Source organism: Podarcis gaigeae (assembly GCF_964106915.1).
Source record: "Podarcis gaigeae genome assembly, chromosome: 2".
NCBI lineage: Eukaryota > Metazoa > Chordata > Lepidosauria > Squamata > Lacertidae > Podarcis > Podarcis gaigeae.
Genome location: NC_139679.1, coordinates 114779577 through 114801316, shown reverse-complemented (window position 1 = coordinate 114801316; position 21740 = coordinate 114779577). Strand labels below are relative to the sequence as shown.

The 21740-nt window shown below is 46.0% G+C and overlaps 1 protein-coding gene across 1 annotated transcript in view; it reads right to left on the bottom strand.

The window, feature by feature from the left end:
• Positions 1–21740, bottom strand: part of LOC310835803 (uncharacterized protein) — a 44994-nt gene that overhangs the window by 16436 nt on the left and 6818 nt on the right. The window contains exons 4-14 of the mRNA XM_083720776.1: positions 20975–20997; positions 19529–19650; positions 18587–18619; positions 16314–16822; positions 10638–11177; positions 10071–10166; positions 8373–8603; positions 8073–8095; positions 7101–7216; positions 4105–4137; positions 1036–1541 (exon numbers count right to left, since the gene is read on the bottom strand). Of these exons, the coding sequence (XP_083576902.1) occupies positions 1036–1541; positions 4105–4137; positions 7101–7216; positions 8073–8095; positions 8373–8603; positions 10071–10166; positions 10638–11177; positions 16314–16822; positions 18587–18619; positions 19529–19650; positions 20975–20997 (2232 nt within the window). The remainder of the gene's footprint in view (positions 1–1035; positions 1542–4104; positions 4138–7100; positions 7217–8072; positions 8096–8372; positions 8604–10070; positions 10167–10637; positions 11178–16313; positions 16823–18586; positions 18620–19528; positions 19651–20974; positions 20998–21740) is intronic.

Sequence of the window (21740 nt, the reverse complement as noted above, 5' to 3'; positions counted from 1 at the left end):
AACCTGTGCAGGAGCTCTCTGTAAAACTCTGATGCAAGTCTCAACAGTTATGTTCTTAAGTCTAAGTAAGTCTCAGTCTACAATTCAAGTGGGAACATACCCAAGTTTGAATAAGCATGAGATTGTAAATATATTCTTCTCATATGTTCATGAAAGCAAAGTTCTTCTGAATATTCTGGACATTGTATAGTCTTTACAAAGAAGCTACCAATCACCTAGAAGTTATTTAGCCTCTTAGATGTAAGCTACTCTGTTTCTTTGGATATCATCAAAATTTGTGGAATCCCCTCCCCTGACAGTGATGCATATTTATTTGTTTTATATCCCATCTCTATTTATCTCCCTGTGATCATGGGGTTCCTTGGAGGAAAGGGTGTGTGCAGTATATGTGGCTGCTGTTTTTCTGTGTCTGAAATTAAACACAAGCAATAGGAAGCAAAACCTTTAATAAAATTAAACATTTCAACCGAATGAAATACACCCCAGTGTCTGCTGATATATATAAAAGCAGAAATGCTCCTTAGAAATCTATAGATGGAACTTCCTAATCCTTAACTTCCAATTATACTAGGGGCCATATTTGTATGAATGGAAATGTCTCACCATCCCCTAGAATTTGCTCTGTCCTCTCACTAGAACTTTAATTTAGCAGGCTCTTCATTTCCAGAGCGGACACTGATGTAGAAAACCACCTCAGTGACTCTGAACAGAATGAAAGAAGATTGGCTTTTTAGTTTTTGCATTTCAGGAGCTTCCTCGAGAGATTAATGTTCTTTCCAAGGAGAAGCCAGATTTGCAGATAAGCAATTGGCTGGTACTTGTGTCAGTCATGATACACCTTCCCATTTTCGGGCCAGTGACATGCACGGTAATGATTGGGTGACTCTTGTGTCAGTTAGGACACCAACCTGTCGGCCCTCCCTACTCTCCAGTCATGCTCACTACACGAGTCAGTGCAGGAGCTGAGCAAGCAAGCAAAATAATAATAATAAACCTGTTTTGATGTACGTCTTCTGTCTGTGCTGTGCTCCCTTAGTCAGAGAGGGTCAGGTGGGCTTTACGGGGCACCCAAAACAAGGGCAGGAGGGTCTCTCCTGAGAAGGGGGCTGCTGAGAACGTGTAGAGGAGGGCTGCCCTATCTGCATCGTAAAAGGACACCCGTCCCCCTTCACAGTTCAGGGCCACTTGGATCCTCTTGGGCTCCTTGCTCAGGGTCATAACAGCGTGGGAGGACGCCTTGTATTCTCCTGCCCACTTCCCCAGACCCCAGACCCCTTCCTCAGGACCAAACGTGATCTGACCCTTCCTCTTCACAGACTTCCTGGCCACCCCCACAGCCCAGCCCACCTCACTCCCCACAACAACCTCCCAGAAATGTCTTCCGCCTGCGAACCCCTCACGTCCCAGCACATAGGGATGCTTGTCGAATCTCTCGCAATTGTTGGGCAGATCTTGTTCCTCATCGCCAAATCTCACTCTCTTACGATCCTCAGACAGGATGAGGTGGGGATGGGCTGTGTCCGGATCCAGAGTTACGTTTTCTGTGGAAGCAGATGAGGAAAGGGAAGAGAGACAGGCTTATGTCTCGACACGTGACAGGAACAGCATTTCCTCCCAAATTAACAGGGCTTCTAAGCACTTCATTTGGAAACGAGACGCTTAAAAAATAACAATTCACATTTACACAAGGCTTTTTAGTTCTTCAAAGCACTTCACATGTGTTATCTACAGTGGTACCTCGGGTTAAGAACTTAATTTGTACTGGAGGTCCGTTCTTAACCTGAAACTGTTCTTAACCTGAGGTACCACTTTAGCTAATGGGGCCTCCCGCTGCCGCCACACGATTTCTGTTCTCATCCTGAAGCAAAGTTCTTAACCCGAGGTACTATTTCTGGGTTAGTGGAGTTTGTAACCTGAAGCGTCTGTAACCTGAGGTACCACTGTAGTTATAAACCTTACAAAGAGCCTTAAGGCAAATCCGTATTATTATCATCCCCATTTTTCAGATAGGAGGACTGAGGGTGACATAGAACAGCTTGTCTAAGGCCAATCGGTGGGTAGGTGGCAAAGGGGAGATTCAAAGCAGGGAGTCCCTGATTCGTAGCTCAATCTTTTCAGCCAACGTTCCAGCAAAGACCTCGCTTGAAACCTCAGGAAAAACTGGCAACGAAAGATATCCTCCTTGTGAGCATGACCCAGGTTTCAATTATTCATGTAAAATACTTTCTAACCTGCCGTTTGAGGTACAAAAAAATACAACAGAGCTATTTCTGTGTTTTCCCACTTATGAAAATGGGGGATGGGGGATTACTTAGCCTCTCTCGACACTCCCCCCAAGTGAAGTGGCCAGTTTGAGTCTCCGAAAGCTCCTGTTTGGGTGACTAGCTCCCAGGTTATGTGGCTAGGCCTGGGCATTTTATTGCCAAAATCCAGTTCTAGAGGGAGCAAGTCTTGTTGATTCCTTTTCTGCACCTTTTCCAGCTGTTGGAATATCCCTTTTGTTGGTGCCCAGCTCTAGGCCAAGCTGAACTTCTGCCTCCACATCCAGCAATTTCTCCCCCATGTTGACTTCAATGTCTAAAATCCTTGGTAGATGTCAGGGAACTGACATCAGAACGAGAGGGGGAGGCAAGGCTCCAAAGCGATGCAGGAGAGGGGACCAGCAGGGGGGAAGGAATTCAGCGTAACACCGGTAGAGAAGGGAGGGAAATGGAGGATTTGGAGAGAGGTCTCCAAGACCCTTCACCCGAGACTAGTGAGGAGAGCGCGGACACGCCTCTGCCTTCCCCTTACTTGCGCAGAGGAGTTCCGCGCAGGGAAAGTAGGAGGAGACTTGACGTCAAACAGCTCTTATGCTGGAAGAGGTTCAAGAAATGCCCACTGACGGATTCTGCAAGTGACTGACCGGCCACGGAGTGTGAGCTGTCAGCCAAAGCATGGTTGGCCAGGCAATCTAAGCAAAACTGAAGGCAACTTACGCACAAGTAACCCCTTACAACCATTACAGTAGAGGACAAGGATCCTGAGATCACGTTAAGGGTAGCCAAATTCCGTGTGATTTCCATAAAACTTAGGGAACAAGCTGTGCTATCATAATGATTAAGGTTTTAATTTTAGGTTATACAGTGGTACCTCGGGTTAAGTACTTAATTTGTTCCGGAGGTCTGTTCTTAACCTGAAACTGTTCTTAACCTGAAGCACCACTTTAGTTAATGCCCCGGGGCCTCCTGCTGCCGCCAGAGCACGATTTCTGTTCTCATCCTGAGGTAAAGTTCTTAACCTGAGGTACTATTTCTGGGTTAGCGGAGTCTGTAACCTGAAGCATATGTAACCTGAAGCGTATGTAACCCGAGGTACCACTGTATGCTAGTGACTTAGTTTTAATTTATATATTTTTTAATGGTTGCTACATCTGTATTGTCCCTGTTATAAGGTAAAGGGACCCCTGACCATTAGGTCCAGTCATGGCTGACTCTGGGGTTGTGGCGCTCATCTTGCTTTATTGACCGATGGAGCCGGCGTACAGCTTCCGGGTCACGTGGCCAGGATGGCTAAGGCACTTCTGGCAAACCAGAGCAGCGCATGGAAACGCCGTTTTACCTTTCCACCGGAGCGGTACCTATTTATCTACTTGCACTGGCGTGCTTTCAAACTGCTAGCTTGGCAGGAGCAGGGACCGAGTAATGGGAGCTCACCCCGTCGCAGGGATTCAAACCGCCAACCTTCTGATCGGCAAGTCCTAGGCTCTGTGGTTTAGCCCACAGCGCCACCCGCGTCCCTGTTATACCTAATTGTAAATTCAAATGTATCCCTATCATGTTTTATGACTTCCTTGATATTGTGTCTGGGCTGGAACTGGTCTGTGACCGAAATAATAAAATTTATTCATCCCCCATGTTGGGGGTGGGTGGGCAGGGGCGGGATAATGCAGCCAGAAGGGTTGCTGGAGAGACTGCTTTCATAGTCCTGGCAAAGCGGCTGCATTCATGGTTTTTCTTAGAGAGGAGGCTAAATGATTATGGAATACCTGGAAGACCATGAGAGGGGGAATGTTTCCCCTGCGCATGGAAATATGAGCCACCATCAGACCCCAAAATAACATACCTTGCTGCAGCTGAAATCCAGATCCCAGAGTGTCTGTGGAAGAAAAAAAGAACACTGTCATCCTCACAACGAATCTGGGAACAACGCCACCATATTTAAGCATGCTATGAGGGCAAGGATGATGTGTTGGTGCCAAGGGTCAGCCCTTTTGTTGTTGTTGTTTAGTCGTTTAGTCGTGTCTGACTCTTCGTGACCCCATGGACTAGAGCACGCCAGGCACTCCTGTCTTCCACTGCCTCCCGCAGTTTGGTCAAACTCATGCTGGTATCTTCGAGAACACTGTCCAACCACCTCGTCCTCTGTCGTCCCCTTCTCCTTGCACCCTCCATCTTTCCCAACATCAGGGTCTTTTCCAGGGAGTCTTCTCTTCTCATGAGGTGGCCAAAGTATTGGAGCCTCAGCTTCAGGATCTGTCCTTCCAGTGAGCACTCAGGGCTAATTTCCTTAAGAATGGAGAGGTTTGATCTTCTTGCAGTCCATGGGACTCTCAAGAGTCTCCTCCAGCACCAGAATTCAAAAGCATCAATTCTTCGGCGATCTGCCTTCTTTATGGTCCAGCTCTCACTTCCATACATCACTACTGGGAAAACCATAGCTTTAACTATACGGACCTTTACATCACATTTTCTCAGAGAGCAGGGCCTTCACCCAGAAAGCCCCCCCCCCCAATCTCCAGCTTCCATGAGGAGCCTTCAGATTCAGGCAACCCAGGCCTAGAGGCCTCAACACCAGTTGCTCTTTTACAACTCCCCCACCACCAAGGTCATAATAAAAGGGGGCAGCAAACCCAAAAGCAACAACAGGGTTCCATTGCCCAGCTACCAACAGACTCACAAGTGTATATTTGAAAGTGTAGATTTGAAAGGGACCTCAAGAAATCATCTAGTCCAACCCCTTACAATGCAGGAATCCTGCCTACAGCCATCCCTGGGTAGGCTCAAACCACCAACCTTCTGGTTAACAGCTGGACACACTGACTCATCGCACCACCTGAGATTTGTGCTTGGGAAATGTGAGACTTACTTGGGAAATGTGCGAGATTATGTCTCAGCACCTGTGCTGATCCAAAGCCTGGATGAGGCCTTGGGAAAGGACAGAGCCTCCAGCTCATAAGCAAAGGGGCTAATAATAATAATAAATAATAAAAAATAATTTTTATTTATACCCCGCCCTTCCCGGTTCAAAAACTGGGCTCAGGGCGGCTAACAACAAATTTAAAACACTTAATTGTAAAAGCAGCATAAAATACAATATAAAAACATGACTAACAATAAAATTCAAAATTCAGAGATCAATTTAGGGGAAATAAGCAATCAGATAATCCCCAGGGCTAGCTGGCTGAACTTGGGCCAGCGAGGAGACCAGGGGAGAATTAGCTGTGGGGTCTCAGAGCGGGTGATCTTCATAAAAGGGGAGGGGGAGGGAAGAGAAGGGAAATAAAAGATCCGGCTGAATTCAGGCTAAGTGATTTGAGAAGTTCCCTTTTCAGTTGGGAAATAAAGTCAGACCCCCATGCAGAGTGGATGGAGTGTATCTGCTGTTTCCTCGAGATGTTTGCTGCCGTTGGGAGGATGGGCTGTTCTTTAGCAGTTTGTGGCGGGACGCGGGTTGCACTGTGGGCTTACCGATCAGAAGGTTGGCGGTTTGAATCCCTGCGACGGGGTGAGCTCCCGTTGCTCGGTCCCTGCTCCTGCCCACTTAGCAGTTCGAAAGCACATCAAAGTGCAAGTAGATAAATAGGTACTGCTCCAGCGGGAAGGTAAACGCCATTTCCGTGTGCTGCTCTGGTTCGCCAGAAGCGGCTTAGTCATGCTGGCCACATGACCCGGAAGCTGTACGCCGGCTCCCTCGGCCAGTAAAGCGAGATGAGCACCGCAACCCCAGAGTCGGACATGACTGGACCTAACGGTCAGGGGTCCCTTTACCTTTACTGCTTGTGGCAGGGAATTGCCATGGCTTCGTAGAAGAGCTTTACACAAGAATGGTCTCAGGTTCAACGCCTGGAATCTCCAGATTGGGATGGGAGAAACTCCTGCCTGGAATCCTGGAGTGGCTGCCAGCCAGTGTAGACAATACTGGGTGAGATGGAGCAATGGCCTGACTGAACCTGAGGCAGGTTCCTTTGCCGATTTACTCCCTGCTCCTATCCTTAATCAATGGCAGATGCCAAAGCACTAATAGGTATAAATGAGCAGATTCCGTTTTGTAGGAGGGAGCTTTGACCAGAGCCTTTTTCCATAATGGAAGATAATTGCCTTTTCCTTAAACACTCAGCTCTCCCATTTTCCTCACACTGCTAATATGACAAGCAACCTGGAGCCTTTTATGAACATTTTTTCTTATCCCCCCCAATTTATTTACATATACATTTACACAATACACATACATAACACGCTACCTTATTTTCATAACATAAAACATACCTACATTGCTCTATATAATACCTACCTATACTGTACCTATCAACATACCCACACACCTACCCCACACAGACACCCACCAAGTGACTTGACCTCCAGCCGTTCTTGTTACGCTACTTTATTTTGCCAGCTAACTTAAACACATTTCATTATTTCTTTAATCTCTTCTTCTATCTTGACTTTACTCTCCTTTCATGCTAGACATTTTCTGGAGTCACTCAATATCTGTCAGAAATTCTACTTTTCCCACATAAATTTTGATGCGTTCCTTAAAGATAGCCCGCTCCTTATTCACTTTTTGTACCATATCTCCTCTTATCCTCCCTGTTAGTTCAGCAATATGGAAGTATTCCATCACTTTAGATCAGTGTTTCCCAACCTTGGGTCGCCAGCTGTTTTTGGACTACAATTCCCATCATCCCTGACCAATGGTATTGCTAGCTAGGGATGATGGGAGTTGTAGTCCAAAACCAGCTGGGTACCCAAGGTTGGGAAACACTGCTTTAGATAACCAGTCTGTTTTGAACATTTCTTTTTTAATGCCCACTATAAAACCATTGAAGCCATTCTTGGTACCTCTGAACTGTTTCATGACTCCCTCCAGGAAGGGATTTATATCGCAGAAGTCCCAGACCCTCCACTTCAGGGCAGGAGGAAAAGCAATAGGGGGATCCTCAAACTTCTCCTGATACCTAGGGGAGAAGAACAAGGTCAACTCATCATCCCTGTAACACAGAGAGCTTTCTGAAAAGCCAGGTGCCTCATCTTGATGTCAGCTCATCTCCACATCATAGTGAGCTGAGATCAGGGTTTTTAGCACATGATGAAAAGCAGCGGTTCCCAAACGTAATCCGTACCTTGGTTCCCAAACGTAATCCATTCTAGAAGTCTGTTTGACTCCTGAAACGGTTCAGGAACCAAGGCGTGGCTTCTGATTGGCTGCAGGAGCTTCCTACACCCAAAGAGAAGCCGCACCAGACGTTTGGCTTCCAAAAAGCGTTTGAAAACCGGAACAGACACTTTCGGTTTTTGACTGTTTGGGAGCCGAGGTTTCGCTGTACAGTGGTACCTCGGGTTAAGTACTTAATTCGTTCCGGAGGTCCGTTCTTAACCTGAAACTGTTCTTAACCTGAATCACCACTTTAGCTAATGGGGCCTCCTGCTGCCGGACAGAACGATTTCTGTTCTCATCCTGAAGCAAAGTTCTTAACCTGAAGCACTATTTCTGGGTTAGCGGAGTCTGTAACCTGAAGCGTATGTAACCTGAAACGTATGTAACCCAAGGTACCACTGTACTGCACAAATTATGATGCAGCCCCAAAGGCAAGGACTTATATTTATATATAGAAGCAAAAGGATTATGCTACAATGTAAAAATAGATGTTATTTCATTTTCTGGAAGTGAATGAAACATAGGGTCTTTAGACACTGAGGACTAGAATCTTTTAACGTGAACCATTTTAAAAGAGAGAACAGGGGGAAAATAACAGTTTTTCCACAAGTTCAATGAGTTTTCCAACAAACCTGAAGTGCTTTTTGTTTACTTACCTCCACAAGAAGCTTCCAATGTCCTGGAAGGAAAGAAGAGATTGAATTCAGTGGAGGCAATTCAGAGCGACAGAAGGGGGGAGAGAAAGACAGTGTGGGAAAAGAGAGAGGATTATTCTCTCAATACTTTTACACTGATTATGAGCTGGCCCATTAACCTCTAAACATCAACCTTCAAGATGAGAAGGATGCCAAGTGATGGAAAGCCCATCCCATCTGTGACCTGGCAAGCAAGGGCCCTCGGACTCAGCATCCCACAACCAGCGAGTTAGGAAGCTCAGAAGCAAGACCAGGCCTGACCTGCAGGAGTTCACTCGCTGGTTCCTGAAGTTTCTCCTCCACCTCCTGGATGAGGCTTTCAAGAGAGGAGAGTTCCCCGGAGAGTCTGGCCAGCTGCTCCTCCCTTTTCTTGGCGATCTCCTTCTCCACCTCTGCCATCTGTAATAGAAGACGCTTTTCTTGTTCTTCCAAAAACCGGTGTAGACGTCTGAACTCAGCCACTGTCTTTTCCATCTCTGCTTCCATTTGATTCTGCAAGAAGTAGGCAGAAAAATAAGGACAGCTTGCCAACAGCGGGACTGAATATAGGCTGACTTTGCAGCCTCAGGTCAGTTAAGAGAATTCCCTTAAAAGGGCTCTTTTGACAGTTTGGAGACATCACATCAATGTTCACAAAACCTTGCATATACCCACCCACCACTTTGGAATGCTCTTTTGTGAACTTTTTTTTTGGTGGGAGTTCTGGACACTGGTACCTCGGGTTAAGTACTTAATTCGTTCCGGAGGTCCGTACTTAACCTGAAACTGTTCTTAACCTGAAGCACCACTTTAGCTAATGGGGCCTCCTGCTGCTGCGGCACTGGAGCACGATTTCTGTTCTCATCCTGAAGCAAAGTTCTTAACCTGAAGCACTACTTCTGGGTTAGCAGAGTCTGTAACCTGAAGCGTATGTAACCTGAAGCGTATGTAACCCGAGGTACCACTGTAGTAGAAAAACATATATTTCTGCATTTCATTTTTCCAGATATTGATTCTTGGTTACAGGTCTGTTATAGAACTGGTGGTGGTTTGGGTGAGATCTCTTAATTTGTTGGAAGCCATCCAGAGTAGTTGGGGCAACCCAGATTATCGGTGTGTGTGTGTGTGTGTGTGTGTGTGTGTGCGTGTGTGCTGTCCTCTTTCAAGTCTACGTTTTTATAACATAAGATGGGGGTCTGTAGTAGAAGGAACTCTTGAAGTGATTAGTCTTGTGTCTGTTTAGTTAATAGCCCCAGCCCAGCCTGTTAAACATTCTTTTTACATGTTTAAGGAGTTGGTGAAGTACAGGTACCATGCTACCATGAAAACAACTAGCTAGCGCAGGCGAAGTCAGAAGATGTCTGCCTTGTTTTCTGTGCTGAAACTAAAGCTACGAATCTGGGGTCCCCTTTGAAACTTAAGACGAGAGCAAGATCCTTTGGTGCTGTGACCATGAGCCCTTCTATCTTATGCTCAGCCTACAGGTAAAGGGACCCCTGACCATTAGGTCCAGTCGTGACCTACTCTGGGGTTGCGCCGCTCATCTCGCTTTAGTGGCTGAGGGAGCCGGCATACAGCTTCCGGGTCATGTGACCAGCATGACTAAGCCGCTTCTGGCGAACCAGAGCAGCACACGGAAACGCCTTTTACCTTCCCGCCGGAGCGGTACCTATTTATCTTTGACGTGCTTTCGAACTGCTAGGCTGGCAGGAGCAGGGACCGAGCAACGGGAGCTCACCCCGTCGCAGGATTTGAACCACCGACCTTCTGATCGGCAAGTCCTAGGCTCTGTGGTTTAACCCACAGCGCCACCCACGTCCCATTATGCTCAGCCTACAGATGTGTAAATAAAACCATGTATCACAAATACCAAGGGGGGGGGGGGAAAGCAAACTGAACCGGAGGGAAGTGCTTTCACCGCTCAGAGAGTGGGGTGCTTGTAGCAATACTTTTGGGCTTCCCAGGGATGTTGACACTTACGAGCAGGTCTTGGCTTTCCTCTTCAGCGTCCATTTTAAATGCCATGATCTTCTCCCTCTTCTTCCTCAGATGGCCTAAGCACCTACAGATCTGGTTCTGAATACAAAACAAAATTCCAGTCTGGTTCTATTTTCTTTTCCTGCTGAGTTTTAGGATGCATGCAAGAGGGAAGTTGAACAATGTGGCTGTCCTGCATTCCAGGGTCTTTTGTGGAGATTCCCACTTATTTATCCCAGTGGATTGAATAAGACAACCAAATCCAATATGGGTTTAACATAACTCCCTCCATCCCCTTGAGAGACTGCTTCAGACCAACTCAAGCTCCAGGTTTTGAAGAGCTGTTCGACATTAGAGCAGAGAATAATAATATACTCTGGGCGGCTTCCAACAAAACACTAAAATACAGTAAATACTATAACCTGTGTGTGTTTGTGTTTTGGGGGGTGGATGAAAGCAGAGACATTTACAAATTGAATCATAATAAATTATAAACATTTCCCACAAATTTTGCTCTCTCGTGTCACCCAGCCCTGCCCTCCCCAATCAAGACCCATTGCCGTTTCCTACCATGTACTCCTGGGACGCCTCCTCCAGAGGAACCACCTCGTGGCTTTTGTGCTCCTTGGATCTTTCACACACCAGACAGATGGGGCTTTCGTCCTCCTTGCAGAACAGCTTCAGGGGCTCCTGGTGTTTCTCGCAGACTCTTTCCTTTCCTTCTGCCCGCTTTCTTCCACAGAAATCTCCACGGAGCATCTTGGCTTTTTCTGCAACATTTGCCAGCGACCGATTGGGGATGAGGTGCCTCGGCTGAACTGTTTTCCTGCACTCAGGGCAGGAAGCCTCTCCCTCGGATTTCCCCCAATATTGGATCAGGCAGGCTCGGCAGAAGTTGTGCCCGCACTCCGGGATGATCACTGGATCCTTGAAATACTCCAGACAGATGGAGCAAGTGGCTTCCTCGAAGAGATCTTGCACGGGACCCCCAGAAGCAGCCATGACTGCTGCTTCGCCTGGAAGAAAGTTGCTTTCGCTTTCTTTCTTGTCTGCCAGCAACAGGGCGTGTTTCCTTTGCAGGAAGGAGGTGACGCAAGATCTCTCCTGAGTCTCTTACAATGGGTATTTTTTTAAGAAACAACAACAGGGAAATCGATCGTGGCTGGCTGTTCATTTAGGCAGGCATTTTCCGATGACAGCTGGAGACAAGTGAATTTTTTTGTATTGTTATGAACTTCACAACATCCTCAAATCGCACTGAAAGTCAGTGAATGAATCTGAACCTCTTAAGCTCCTCCCACCTGTATGCTCCTTGCGCGCGCGCGCATACGGAGAGAGTATACATTCAAAGCGGCATAATTAGCAGGCAACTAAAATATCCTCTTAAAGATGTCAAAAGAAAACGTTGCAAAGGTCGATTACAGAGCGTAGTTAATGCAGCAAAGTTAACGCAAAAATTAAACATTTCAAAAGAAAGCATTACTAAAGGAAGTCAAATATGGAATGCACATTTAAAGCAGCATGATTAGCAATAAAATAAAATATTACTCTAGAACATACCTGCCGCTGTTGCTGCCAATCCTGCCCATAGGGGTTCCTGGCGGGCAGTGGCTGTGGAAGCTCAGGCTAAACAACCTGAGACTGCACTAAGAGACATCCAAGATCCCTGCCCTTTCTTGTAGAGTTGGGAGGGATCCTGAGGGTCATCTAGTCCAACCCCCTGCAGTGCAGGAATGTCAACTAAAGCATCCAGGACTCCCGGGCCAGGTGGGAAAAGGCCTGCAAGACAGGGAACAGCAGGTCTTCTAGGACTCACAGCCAAGGTGGTCTCTTGAGGAACAGGGTGCCTCTGAGCATGCGCTCAGCCTAGGAATTTGTGATCAGCACCAGAGCCAAGCTCAAGAGATGTGCACATTAATCCACGCCGGGTTTCCTCACTACAGCAGCTTTTGCAGTGATGGCGAGCTCTTGAGTTGTTGCTGTGTTACTGGAGATCTGTCAGTAGATTCCAACCTACCTTCGACCCAGCCCTGCCATAAGCATCTTGTGGGAATGTTCAGGTTGTCAGGAGAGGATATATTGTTTATTAATATCCTTCCTAACTTGCGCTAGCAAGTTCCTTTACTTAGCAGAGTGCATTCCCTTTTACGCAGCAGAAAACTAGTTGCAAACTCGTGTGAGTTTCTTAAGACAATACGCAATTCAATCTGGCTTGTCCAGATTGAAATATGTTCTAATATTTTCCTGGTAAGACCCCTTGTAAAGGTAAAGGGACCCCTGACCATTAGGTCCGGACGTGGCCGACTGGGGTTGTGGCGCTCATCTCGCTTTATTGGCTGAGGGAGCCGGCGTACAGCTTCCGGGTCATGTGGTCAGCATGACTAAGCCGCTTCTGGCAAACCAGAGCAGCGCACGGAAATGCCGTTTACCTTCCCGCCGGAGCGGTACCTATTTATCTACTTGCACTTTGACGTGCTTTCGAACTGCTAGGTTGGCAGGAGCTGGGACCGAGCAACGGGAGCTCATCCCTTCACGGGGATTCGAACTGCCGACCTTCTGATCAGCAAGCCCTAGGCTCTGTGGTTTAACCCACAGCGCCACCCGCATCCCAAAGACCCCTTGAATCCCTCCTAAAAGAATAAAGGCACCACAGTCTTATTCATAAGCAATAAAAAGAAAGTTTTCTCACGATCAGGCAGAGCACAGTGTGATCTCTGAAGGCAGGCTTTAGGCTTAAAGTTACAAACATATAGAAACAGGTCTACCCCATATGTGGGTTGACCTAGTGACTGCAGTTAGCAGTCTGGGAAGTTCGCAGGATGAAAAGAAGATGGAAAAGAGAGAGAGTGGCAGCACGCCTTGTCCTTTTACCAGGTCTGGAAAGGTCACGCCCACCCACTAGTCACATGCAAGGAAGGATGCTCCAGACCAGGAGGAACAGGAAGTTTGGACTGGCTCGACCGAACATTCCCTTGCATGTCCACTCTAGCAAAACAAGGAATGTTGTACTTGACTGCTCTCAGTAGATTACATGCCACTCATCTTGATGACCTCCTCTTACGTTCTTATGACACCAAATGCTTTCCACTTGCATTAAAACACTGCTCATAGTTTGTTGATTCAATGGTGATAGAATCATGGAGGTGGAAGGAACATCAGCAGTCATCTTTTCAATGAGGATCTTTATGGTATGGATGATGTATTCCCTGTCAGGAGCTCGTCCTACTCTCTAGTAGGACCCTGGCAGAGACACATGCCCGACTGGCATGTTCCCTCCCTCCTGGTCGACTGTTCGGGAGCTTCAAAAGCTTTCTTTTGCCCGAACATCACAGCAACCGATGCCAACAGACATTGGTACACTTAGGGATCCGCAGAGTCTTCACAGCTTGTGTAACAGACCTCAGCAACTCAGCATTTTGGCTAATCTACTTTATTTACATATAGGAGCACTGCAACATGGCTCCCTCTCTCTCTCTCTAGCATCGGGCAGCAAAGAGAAAAAGAACGAAGGACAATAGTCCCCCTTCACGGAACACAGTAACACAAACATCCTGCCTCTGTCATTTCCCACTTCACAAAATGAAGAGTCAAAACATACACCGTCATGTGATAGACAAAAATCCCATGACTGCAATCACGGAGCAGGAATTCTAACATCCCCCCCCCCCAGCAAAATAAAATAAAATAAGGAAAGTATTGCTTTTTTCTCCCTCTTCATAGAGAACAGCTAGTTTGGGAAAGGTGGTTGGCCAAAAGTTGAGGTAACACAAATCCCATTTAGGGACTCAAAGCCCCTCTCCTCACACTTCCTGTCGAGTGGGAAGGTCTGAGGGATTTGTGGCACATTCAAGTGAAGGCCTCTCTCCATGCCAGCCAACGCTGCCTCATCAGCATTCCTGATAGCAAGGGACTGTGGGTTTTTCTGCGAGGCCTGGTTAAGTCAGACCTCTCCACTGAGCCTGTCTTACCTCACTGGGTTGCTGTGAGGATTACATAGGATCTCATACCTTGCCTATGTCACTGCAGTTCCTGGAGGCAGGATTATGTGGTGTATGAGGCTGTTACACTTTTATTTTTTAATATTTTTATTAAAGATTTCTTAGTGTACAGAAATACGTGCGTTGTCTCATTTTTCAGGTTGTGTTTTCTACCATTCTGTTTCATTTGTTGTGAGACACGTTAGTGTTACAAACAATGTTAGGTTAGAAGAAAGGAGGGGGAGAGGGGTGTCGTAAATAACTGAAGGGGTCCCACAAAATAAGTCCAAGTTCCTTTATCAGAATTGGACTCTCTGAAGAGAGCAGAAATTGAGGTTCTTCTCTGTCGGGATGCAAAGAACAGAGACCAGGCCAGAATAATTAAAGCAAAGCGGCTTTAAGCCTGATCTTTTATTAAAAGAATGACTGTTGGCAACAGGGTTCCCACTCACGTAACAGGTGATGGAGGAGAGTTCAGAACAAAAGAAAACTCTTACATTTATACCTTTGATTTTCAATACAGAACAATGAGAAGTTAGAAAAAACAGAAGACGTCAGAAGAGGCGCTGTCTAAGTAGGCTGCCAGCTACCGTATTTTTCGCTCCATAAGACGCACTTTTTTCCTCCTAAAAAGTAAGGGGAAATGTTCTGTGCGTCTTATGGAGCGAAAAATACGGTAATTTATTTGCTCCCCAATGTGTACATTGGTGAAAGGGAACCCATGCCTTTGGCATGATTAGGCGGCCATTTTTACATAGTACGGATATGTGACAAATTCGGCAATATGTATGCAAATAAATGCAGTATATTGTTACAGCAGTAAGACAGCAGTAAGCGGAGCTTTTAGAGTCAACGATGCAACGAAAGAGAATGTAACGGAAGAGCAGAAGGGGAACATAGTCTAGGTACATTTGATACAGTACATTGTCAACCAAATCATATCAGTATAGAATATAAGGACACATACAATTGAGGGTACAGTAAAATGGTGAGTAAGCATCAGTGTAGCAAACATTATTCTTATAACAGGGGGAATGGTGAGTGGGGTGTTTATGTTTCTATTCTTCTACTTAGTGTATGTGTGGGGTTTTCGTCAGTATTCCTTGTGTAGGTTCTCTTACTATTCGCTCGTTGTGTTTCCTTGGTGGCGAGAGGCTGTTACGATTTTTGAGGTGCCAATGACAAAAGAGCAACAGGAAGCAAAATCTTTGATAAAAGAAGAAGAGTTTGGATTTGATATCCCGCTTTATCACTACCCGAAGGAGTCTCAAAGTGGCTAACATTCTCCTTTCCCTTCCTCCCCCACAACAAACACTCTGTGAGGTGAGTGGGGCTGAGAGACTTCAGAGAAGTGTGACTGGCCCAAGGCCACCCAGCAGCTGCATGTGGAGGAGCGGAGACGCGAACCCGGTTCCCCAGATTACGAGTCTATCGCTCTTTTTTTAAAAAATATAATTTTTATTAACAGGCCAATCAAATCACATTAATTCCAAATCACATTAGTTCCAAATTATACAGCCAAATTTTTAAAATTTTTGTTGGGGGTACCCATACTTCAAGCTCCGAAAGGGATCCAAACTTCACTCTTGCTGCAGCTGCTTGAATTGAACAGTTCTATCCAGTTCTGTCCAGATAGTCTCTTTGTTATTTTCCTCATCTTCTTGTTGTTATCATATATTCCTTTCTTTGTGATCTCTGACGAGTCTATCGCTCTTAACCACTACACCACACTGGGGTTAACACACGAAAAACCCCGAATATGTCCAGACACACAAAAGTACAAGCAGAGGTGCTTTCTAAAAATTTATAGATGGATCTGCCCAACTGTTAGCTACAGATTATTTCAATGGAAATAATTGTATACATAGATATGTACCACCATCCCCTAGAGTTCCTTAGATCAGCACATCCTGGCTTCCAGCATCACCTACAAGGTGAACGTGACCCTCTTGGGAAGGTTAGTGAAAGACCTAAGCGGACACAGGAATTTCTTTCTTACACCTGAGTTTCATAACCAACCCAGGCCACAGATTCCTGAGGAAACACTGACTGAAGCATGGGACAGGGTCTACAGGCTTTCTGACGGTGCTTCCTAGACACCTGGCCTGAGCAGGACAAGCGGTGAACGAGCCAGCCAGTCACTGTTCTGCAAATATGGCTTATCCTCAGGGAGAAAGTAACCTCAGAGCTCATTCCTGAGAAGGAAGCAGCATGCATGTGGCAACAGCAGGGGGTTCCCCCGTCTTGTCTGCCTCCACCCTTAGGCAGCCAGGTTTAGATGGCCCTTACTGAACACAGAAAACAAGGGCTGGAGGGTCTCTCCTGAGAAGGAGGCTGCTGAGAATGTGCAGAGGCGGGCTGCTCTATCGGCATCGTAAAAGGCCATCCGCCTCCCTTCACAGTTCAGGGTCACTCGGATCCTCCTGGGCTCGCAACTCAGGGGCAGAACAGTTCGTGAACCGAGACAGGCAGCCCTGTATGCGCCTCCCCACTTCCCCAGATCCCAGACCCCTTCTTCAGGACCAGCAGTGATCACCTGCTTCCTCTGGACAGAACTTTTGGCAACCCCCACAGCCCACCCCTCATCGCTCCCCACGGTGACTTCCCAGAAATGCCTGCCTGCTGTGAACCCCTCACGACCCAGCACGTAATAATAGTTGTTAAATCTCTCAGGTCTGTCGGGCAGAACTTGACGTTCTCCTCCTCGCCTCACACTCTTACGATCCTCAGACAAGAGGAGCCAGGGATTTGCTGTGTCAGGATCCAAAGTTACATTTTCTGTGGGGACAGATGAGGAAAGAGAAGACGAACAAGGTCAGCTGGGAGACTTGACTTTTGTCTAGACACGTAACACGGAAAAACAACGCCCTCTGAAATCAACAGGACCTCATCCAGGACTGGGATGCTTCCTTTGGTTTATAATAATAATAATAATAAAAATAACAACAACAACAACCACCACCACCATTTGGTTGGGTTTCCCCAGCCACTCTGGGCGGCTTCCAACAAAACACTAAAATACAACAACCTATTAAACATTAAAAGCTTCCCTAAACAGGGCTGCCTTCAGATGTCTTCTAAAAGTCTGGTAGTTGTTGTTCTCTTTGACATCTGGTGGGAGGGCGTTCCACAGGGCGGGTGCCACTACTGAGAAGGCCCTCTGCCTGGATCCCTGTAACTTGGCTTCTCACAGCGAGGGAACCACCAGAAGGCCCTCAGCGCTGGACCTCAGTGTCCGGGCAGAACGATGGGGGTGGAGACGCTCCTTCAGGTATTCACATGTGTGCCACTCTTTCAAGTTTTTAAAGCATTGCACATGCATTATATAATTATAATGTTTACAGCAACTCTATAAGGCAAATCAGGATTCTTATTATCTCCATATTTCAGAGTGGCTTGTCTAAAGGCTACCCAGTGATCCATAGCTAAAACATTTAGCCAAGATTTCAACAAAGACCAGGCCAATAAATGGCTGGACTAAGGGTTTTTTTTTATTAAGTGACATGTCTGTGACTTTAACATTATTAAATACTGAACGATTGTTTTCTCAGTAATAGTAGCCCAGTGCATTCCAACATTTCTCCGATGAAAATAGGGACATTCCATTCTTTAATGATAATTTTACTATTTATACCCCACACATCTTATTGGCTTGCCCCAGCTATGCTGGGAAGCTTCCAACATACATAAAAACATAACAAAACATTAAACATTTTAAAAAATCTTCCCTATACAAGATTGCCTTCAGACGGCTCAGGGTTTGGATAACTCCATACCCTCCAACATTTCTCCAGTGAAAATAGGGAGGTCCTAAGGAAAAGCGGGACATTCCGGGATCAAATCAGAAATCGCGATGGCTTCTCAAAATTATAGATGGCCCTGGAAAATAGGGGCACTTGGAGGGTCTGTGCATGTAGTATAGTTTTAGGTACTAGTTGAAAACTTGTCCTTCTATTTGGTTTTTGATGCCTGGATTACGGGCTGGTTGGCTCTCCCTTCACAGGCCTAATTGGCACAGTATCATTTTGGTCAGAGAGATTCCTGGCTAAATGGCTAAAATTATCGGGAAGGTCCAGAAATGGGGGCATGAGTCCCTCCACCCCACACACTTAGTTAAGGATATCATCTAGGTATCTCTCCATGAAGAAAAACTGAAGTTTGAGGCAGAGGCAGACATCTGAGTTTGGGTTCTGTATGCTTACAGCATTTCATGCTGTTGACAGCCTTTTGCTGGAGATTGGATGTGGGGCAGTGGACTTGCCTGCTTGTGTTTAAGCCGTGTGCCAACACCCATGTTCAACCTGTCTGTATTGCCTCCTTGAGCAACTTGGAAATTATCACTGCCCACAGAAGAGAGTGAATGTGAAATCTCAGGTAAAAGTTATAGCTCATTGGAAGCGGCAGAAACATGTATGGCAGACACAGAAAGTGCTAGCCAGGGAGAACTGTCATGGACAGAGAAGCCTCAATGGCCTGGTCACTTGGAAAATGAGCCCATCTCTCCCAGGAATTGTGCTTTCAGCAGACCCTGAAATGACATACCTTTTCTCAGCTGAAGTCCTGATCCCAGAGAGTCTAGACAAGAAAAGGGAGCAGAGACTTTATCTGGTGTCCTTATCTGGTAACAACAATACGAACTCATAACATTATATCAGAGGTCAGGCAACCAGAGGTGTCCTCCAGATGTTGTGGACTACAAGTCCCATAATCCTCAAGAACTGGCCATGCTGGCTGAGGCTGATGGGAGTTGTTGTCAAAACATCTGGAAGCCATCATGTTGGCTATCACAGCATTACAGCTTGGATAAGTAGGGGGATGTATTAGTGTCAATGTCCAGAATAAGGACATGGTGTCTCCTTAGAGAAAAACTGTCCCCCGTCCAACAGATCTTTCCATCACCAGCAGCCTTGAGGAGCTGTCAGATCCAGACACCCTGCCCCAGGATCAGAGATCTCGCTTGCCAGAGTTATTGACTGGATCTTGGATACCTCCTGCTTCCCTCTTGGGTGCCCAGGAATTGAATAGACTGCAGTCCAGGCATGAACTTTGGGGCCCTCCAGCCCTTGGCTAGCAGTATGAGAGGCTGTGAGGTGTATTAAAGCCCTGCGTGAATCAAGGCCTGTTTGAGAGTCGGGAAGGGGTGAATAGAAGTTCTTGGTCTGAGCAGCTTCATTGCTGAAGCAGCCACTCCAAGCAAGCTCAGCCTTCCTGAACCAGGGGAATGAACTGCAAGTCAGTGTAGACCATACTGAAGCAGATGGAACAATGTTTCTGACAGTGCAAGGCTCACTCTTGCACTGGGTAGTTTGTAGTTTGCAGGTTGATCACTCCCCTTTTCATGATGAAATAAAATTGTTGCTTTTTCAGCTGGCCTTCACATCTTCCATCTTCCTGGCACAGCTAAAATAACAAGTGACCTGGAGATTTCATGAACATTGTTTTTTTTAATGCCCACTATAAAACCATTGAAGCCATTCTTAGTACCTCTGAACTGCGTCATGACACCTTCCAGAAAGGGATTTATATCGCAGAAATCCCAGATCTTCCACTTCAGTGCAGAGGGAAAAGGCGCAGGAAGGTTCTCCAACTTCTCCTTTGCTTGAGACCTGATGGAGAAGAACAGCATCAACCACCTTCCTTCCAATCAGGGCCGGCCCACCCATGAGGCAAAGTGAGGCGACCGCCTCAGGTGGCAGAATCCACAGGGGCAGCAGATCTCAATGTTGATCTTCCTTCTACTCTTGTTCCTGATGTCACCCCTTTTTTCTTGGCAGAGAGGAGGGTGTTGTGTTTTGGTTCGCCTCAGGCAACAAAACATATTGGGCCACCTCTGCTTCCAAGGTAAGCAGCTTTCTGAAAAGCCAGATGTCTCTTCCTGGTGTCAGTTAATGTCCACATCATGGAATGTGTGACAGAAAGTGAAGAGCAGGGATTTTACTGTGTTCAGACATCTTGTGAACACCTATCTGTTTAACCAGACTCAACCTGACCCCCCTGGATTGGACCCTCTTATTACAGTATTCCTGTTATTATGATGCTGCTTTATGGCTGTTATGTTGTATTTTTGCACACCCTTTAGAGATTTCTCAATATTTAGCAGTTTTAGAAATACTTTTAAATAAGATACGATTTAACAAGTTACGGTGGACACCTAGAGGCAACTATATAGAAGCAAATGTACAAAGATATATAGAAGAAATATCTACTTTGTTGGAAGTGAATGAAAAATAAAATCATTGGACAGTGAGAGATTTTAGGATTAGGTCCATTTAAAATTAATCATTTTAAAAGAGAAAAATAGTGTGTGTGTTTATATATATGCACAGCCCTGAGTGCTCACTGGAAGGACAGATCCTGAAGCTGAGGCTCCAATACTTTGGCCACCTCATGAGAAGAGAAGCCTCCCTGATGTTGGGAAAGATGGAGGGCACAAGGAGAAGGGGACGACAGAGGACGAGATGGTTGGATAGTGCTCTCGAAGCTACCAGCATGAGTTTGACCAAACTGCGGGAGGCAGTGGAAGACAGCAGTGCCTGGCGTGCTCTGGTCCATGGGGTCATGAAGAGCCAGACACGACTAAATGACTAAACAACAAATGCACAGACTATATGAGGGTAAGGAAGGCTTACCCAGTGAAAACTTGCCCTCTCTTTTAAGACATTATTATGATATTTTAAAATGAAATAATACTTGTAAATCATGTGGCCTACAGTATTTCCATAATTAATGGTATGGGTGACTGGGTATTTCATCATCATAAAACGTGATTGCATATTTTGTAGATGAGAAAGAGGTTGCAGGAGTCTGAAACATGTTGTATAGTTGAAAATTAATTTCTCTAAGGGAATATTTAAAAATTAATTACCCTAATATTTAAATATTAATTACTCTCAATAATGAGAGGATCGTTTTCTTTTATTTTCTGCTTACCTCTGTAAGAAGCTTCCAATATCCTAGAGGGAAAGAAAGAAGTCATTTGGGTCACTTCTCTGCAGAATACTGTGTGGGTCTGAATGAAGGAGGGAGGGAGGGAGGGAGGGAGGGAGGGAGGGAGAGAGAAACAGAGAGGCGTATCTATCTTTTGGCAAAACACAAAGCAAAACACTCCCCTCTAAAACACGCAGAGAAATTTTATTCTAATTGAGTCAAACTGAGGCATACGCAATATCAAAGAACCACAGATTCAAGATTGTAATGGAAACAAATAATTTCATTAATACAGAATGCTTCATTCAAGCCCTAGTGCTCACTTTTTCTGAATATTTGGACTTATCCAAACATCCTCCTCCCCATCTAGTTGCTAAACAGAATGTCTCAGTTCCCTAGAATGACCTAACTTCTAAGTGTCTTGGAGTCCTAGCATTCATGGAATGCAGTTCATAGTCACCCAGCCAGAGCTATGGGCCAGAAAGGACCATGCATGCTGGGCCAAACGCCGTCAACATGCTGTGCTTGCATGCAACATGTGCGCATGATGTCAGCATTCCCCACAGAATGCTGGTGCCATGCTCACAAGCCAGGGATCATGTTCGCAAGCATTATAAGCAGTCAGTTCCCAAAAGCCTGTTGGAATAAAAGGGTTTTCACCTGGAAGTGACTGGGAGCGGCCGCCGAGACCATATAACACCGGTCCTGAAAGGCCTCCCTTGGCTCCCAGTACGTTTCCGAGCACAATTCAAAGTGTTGGCTAAGCGGC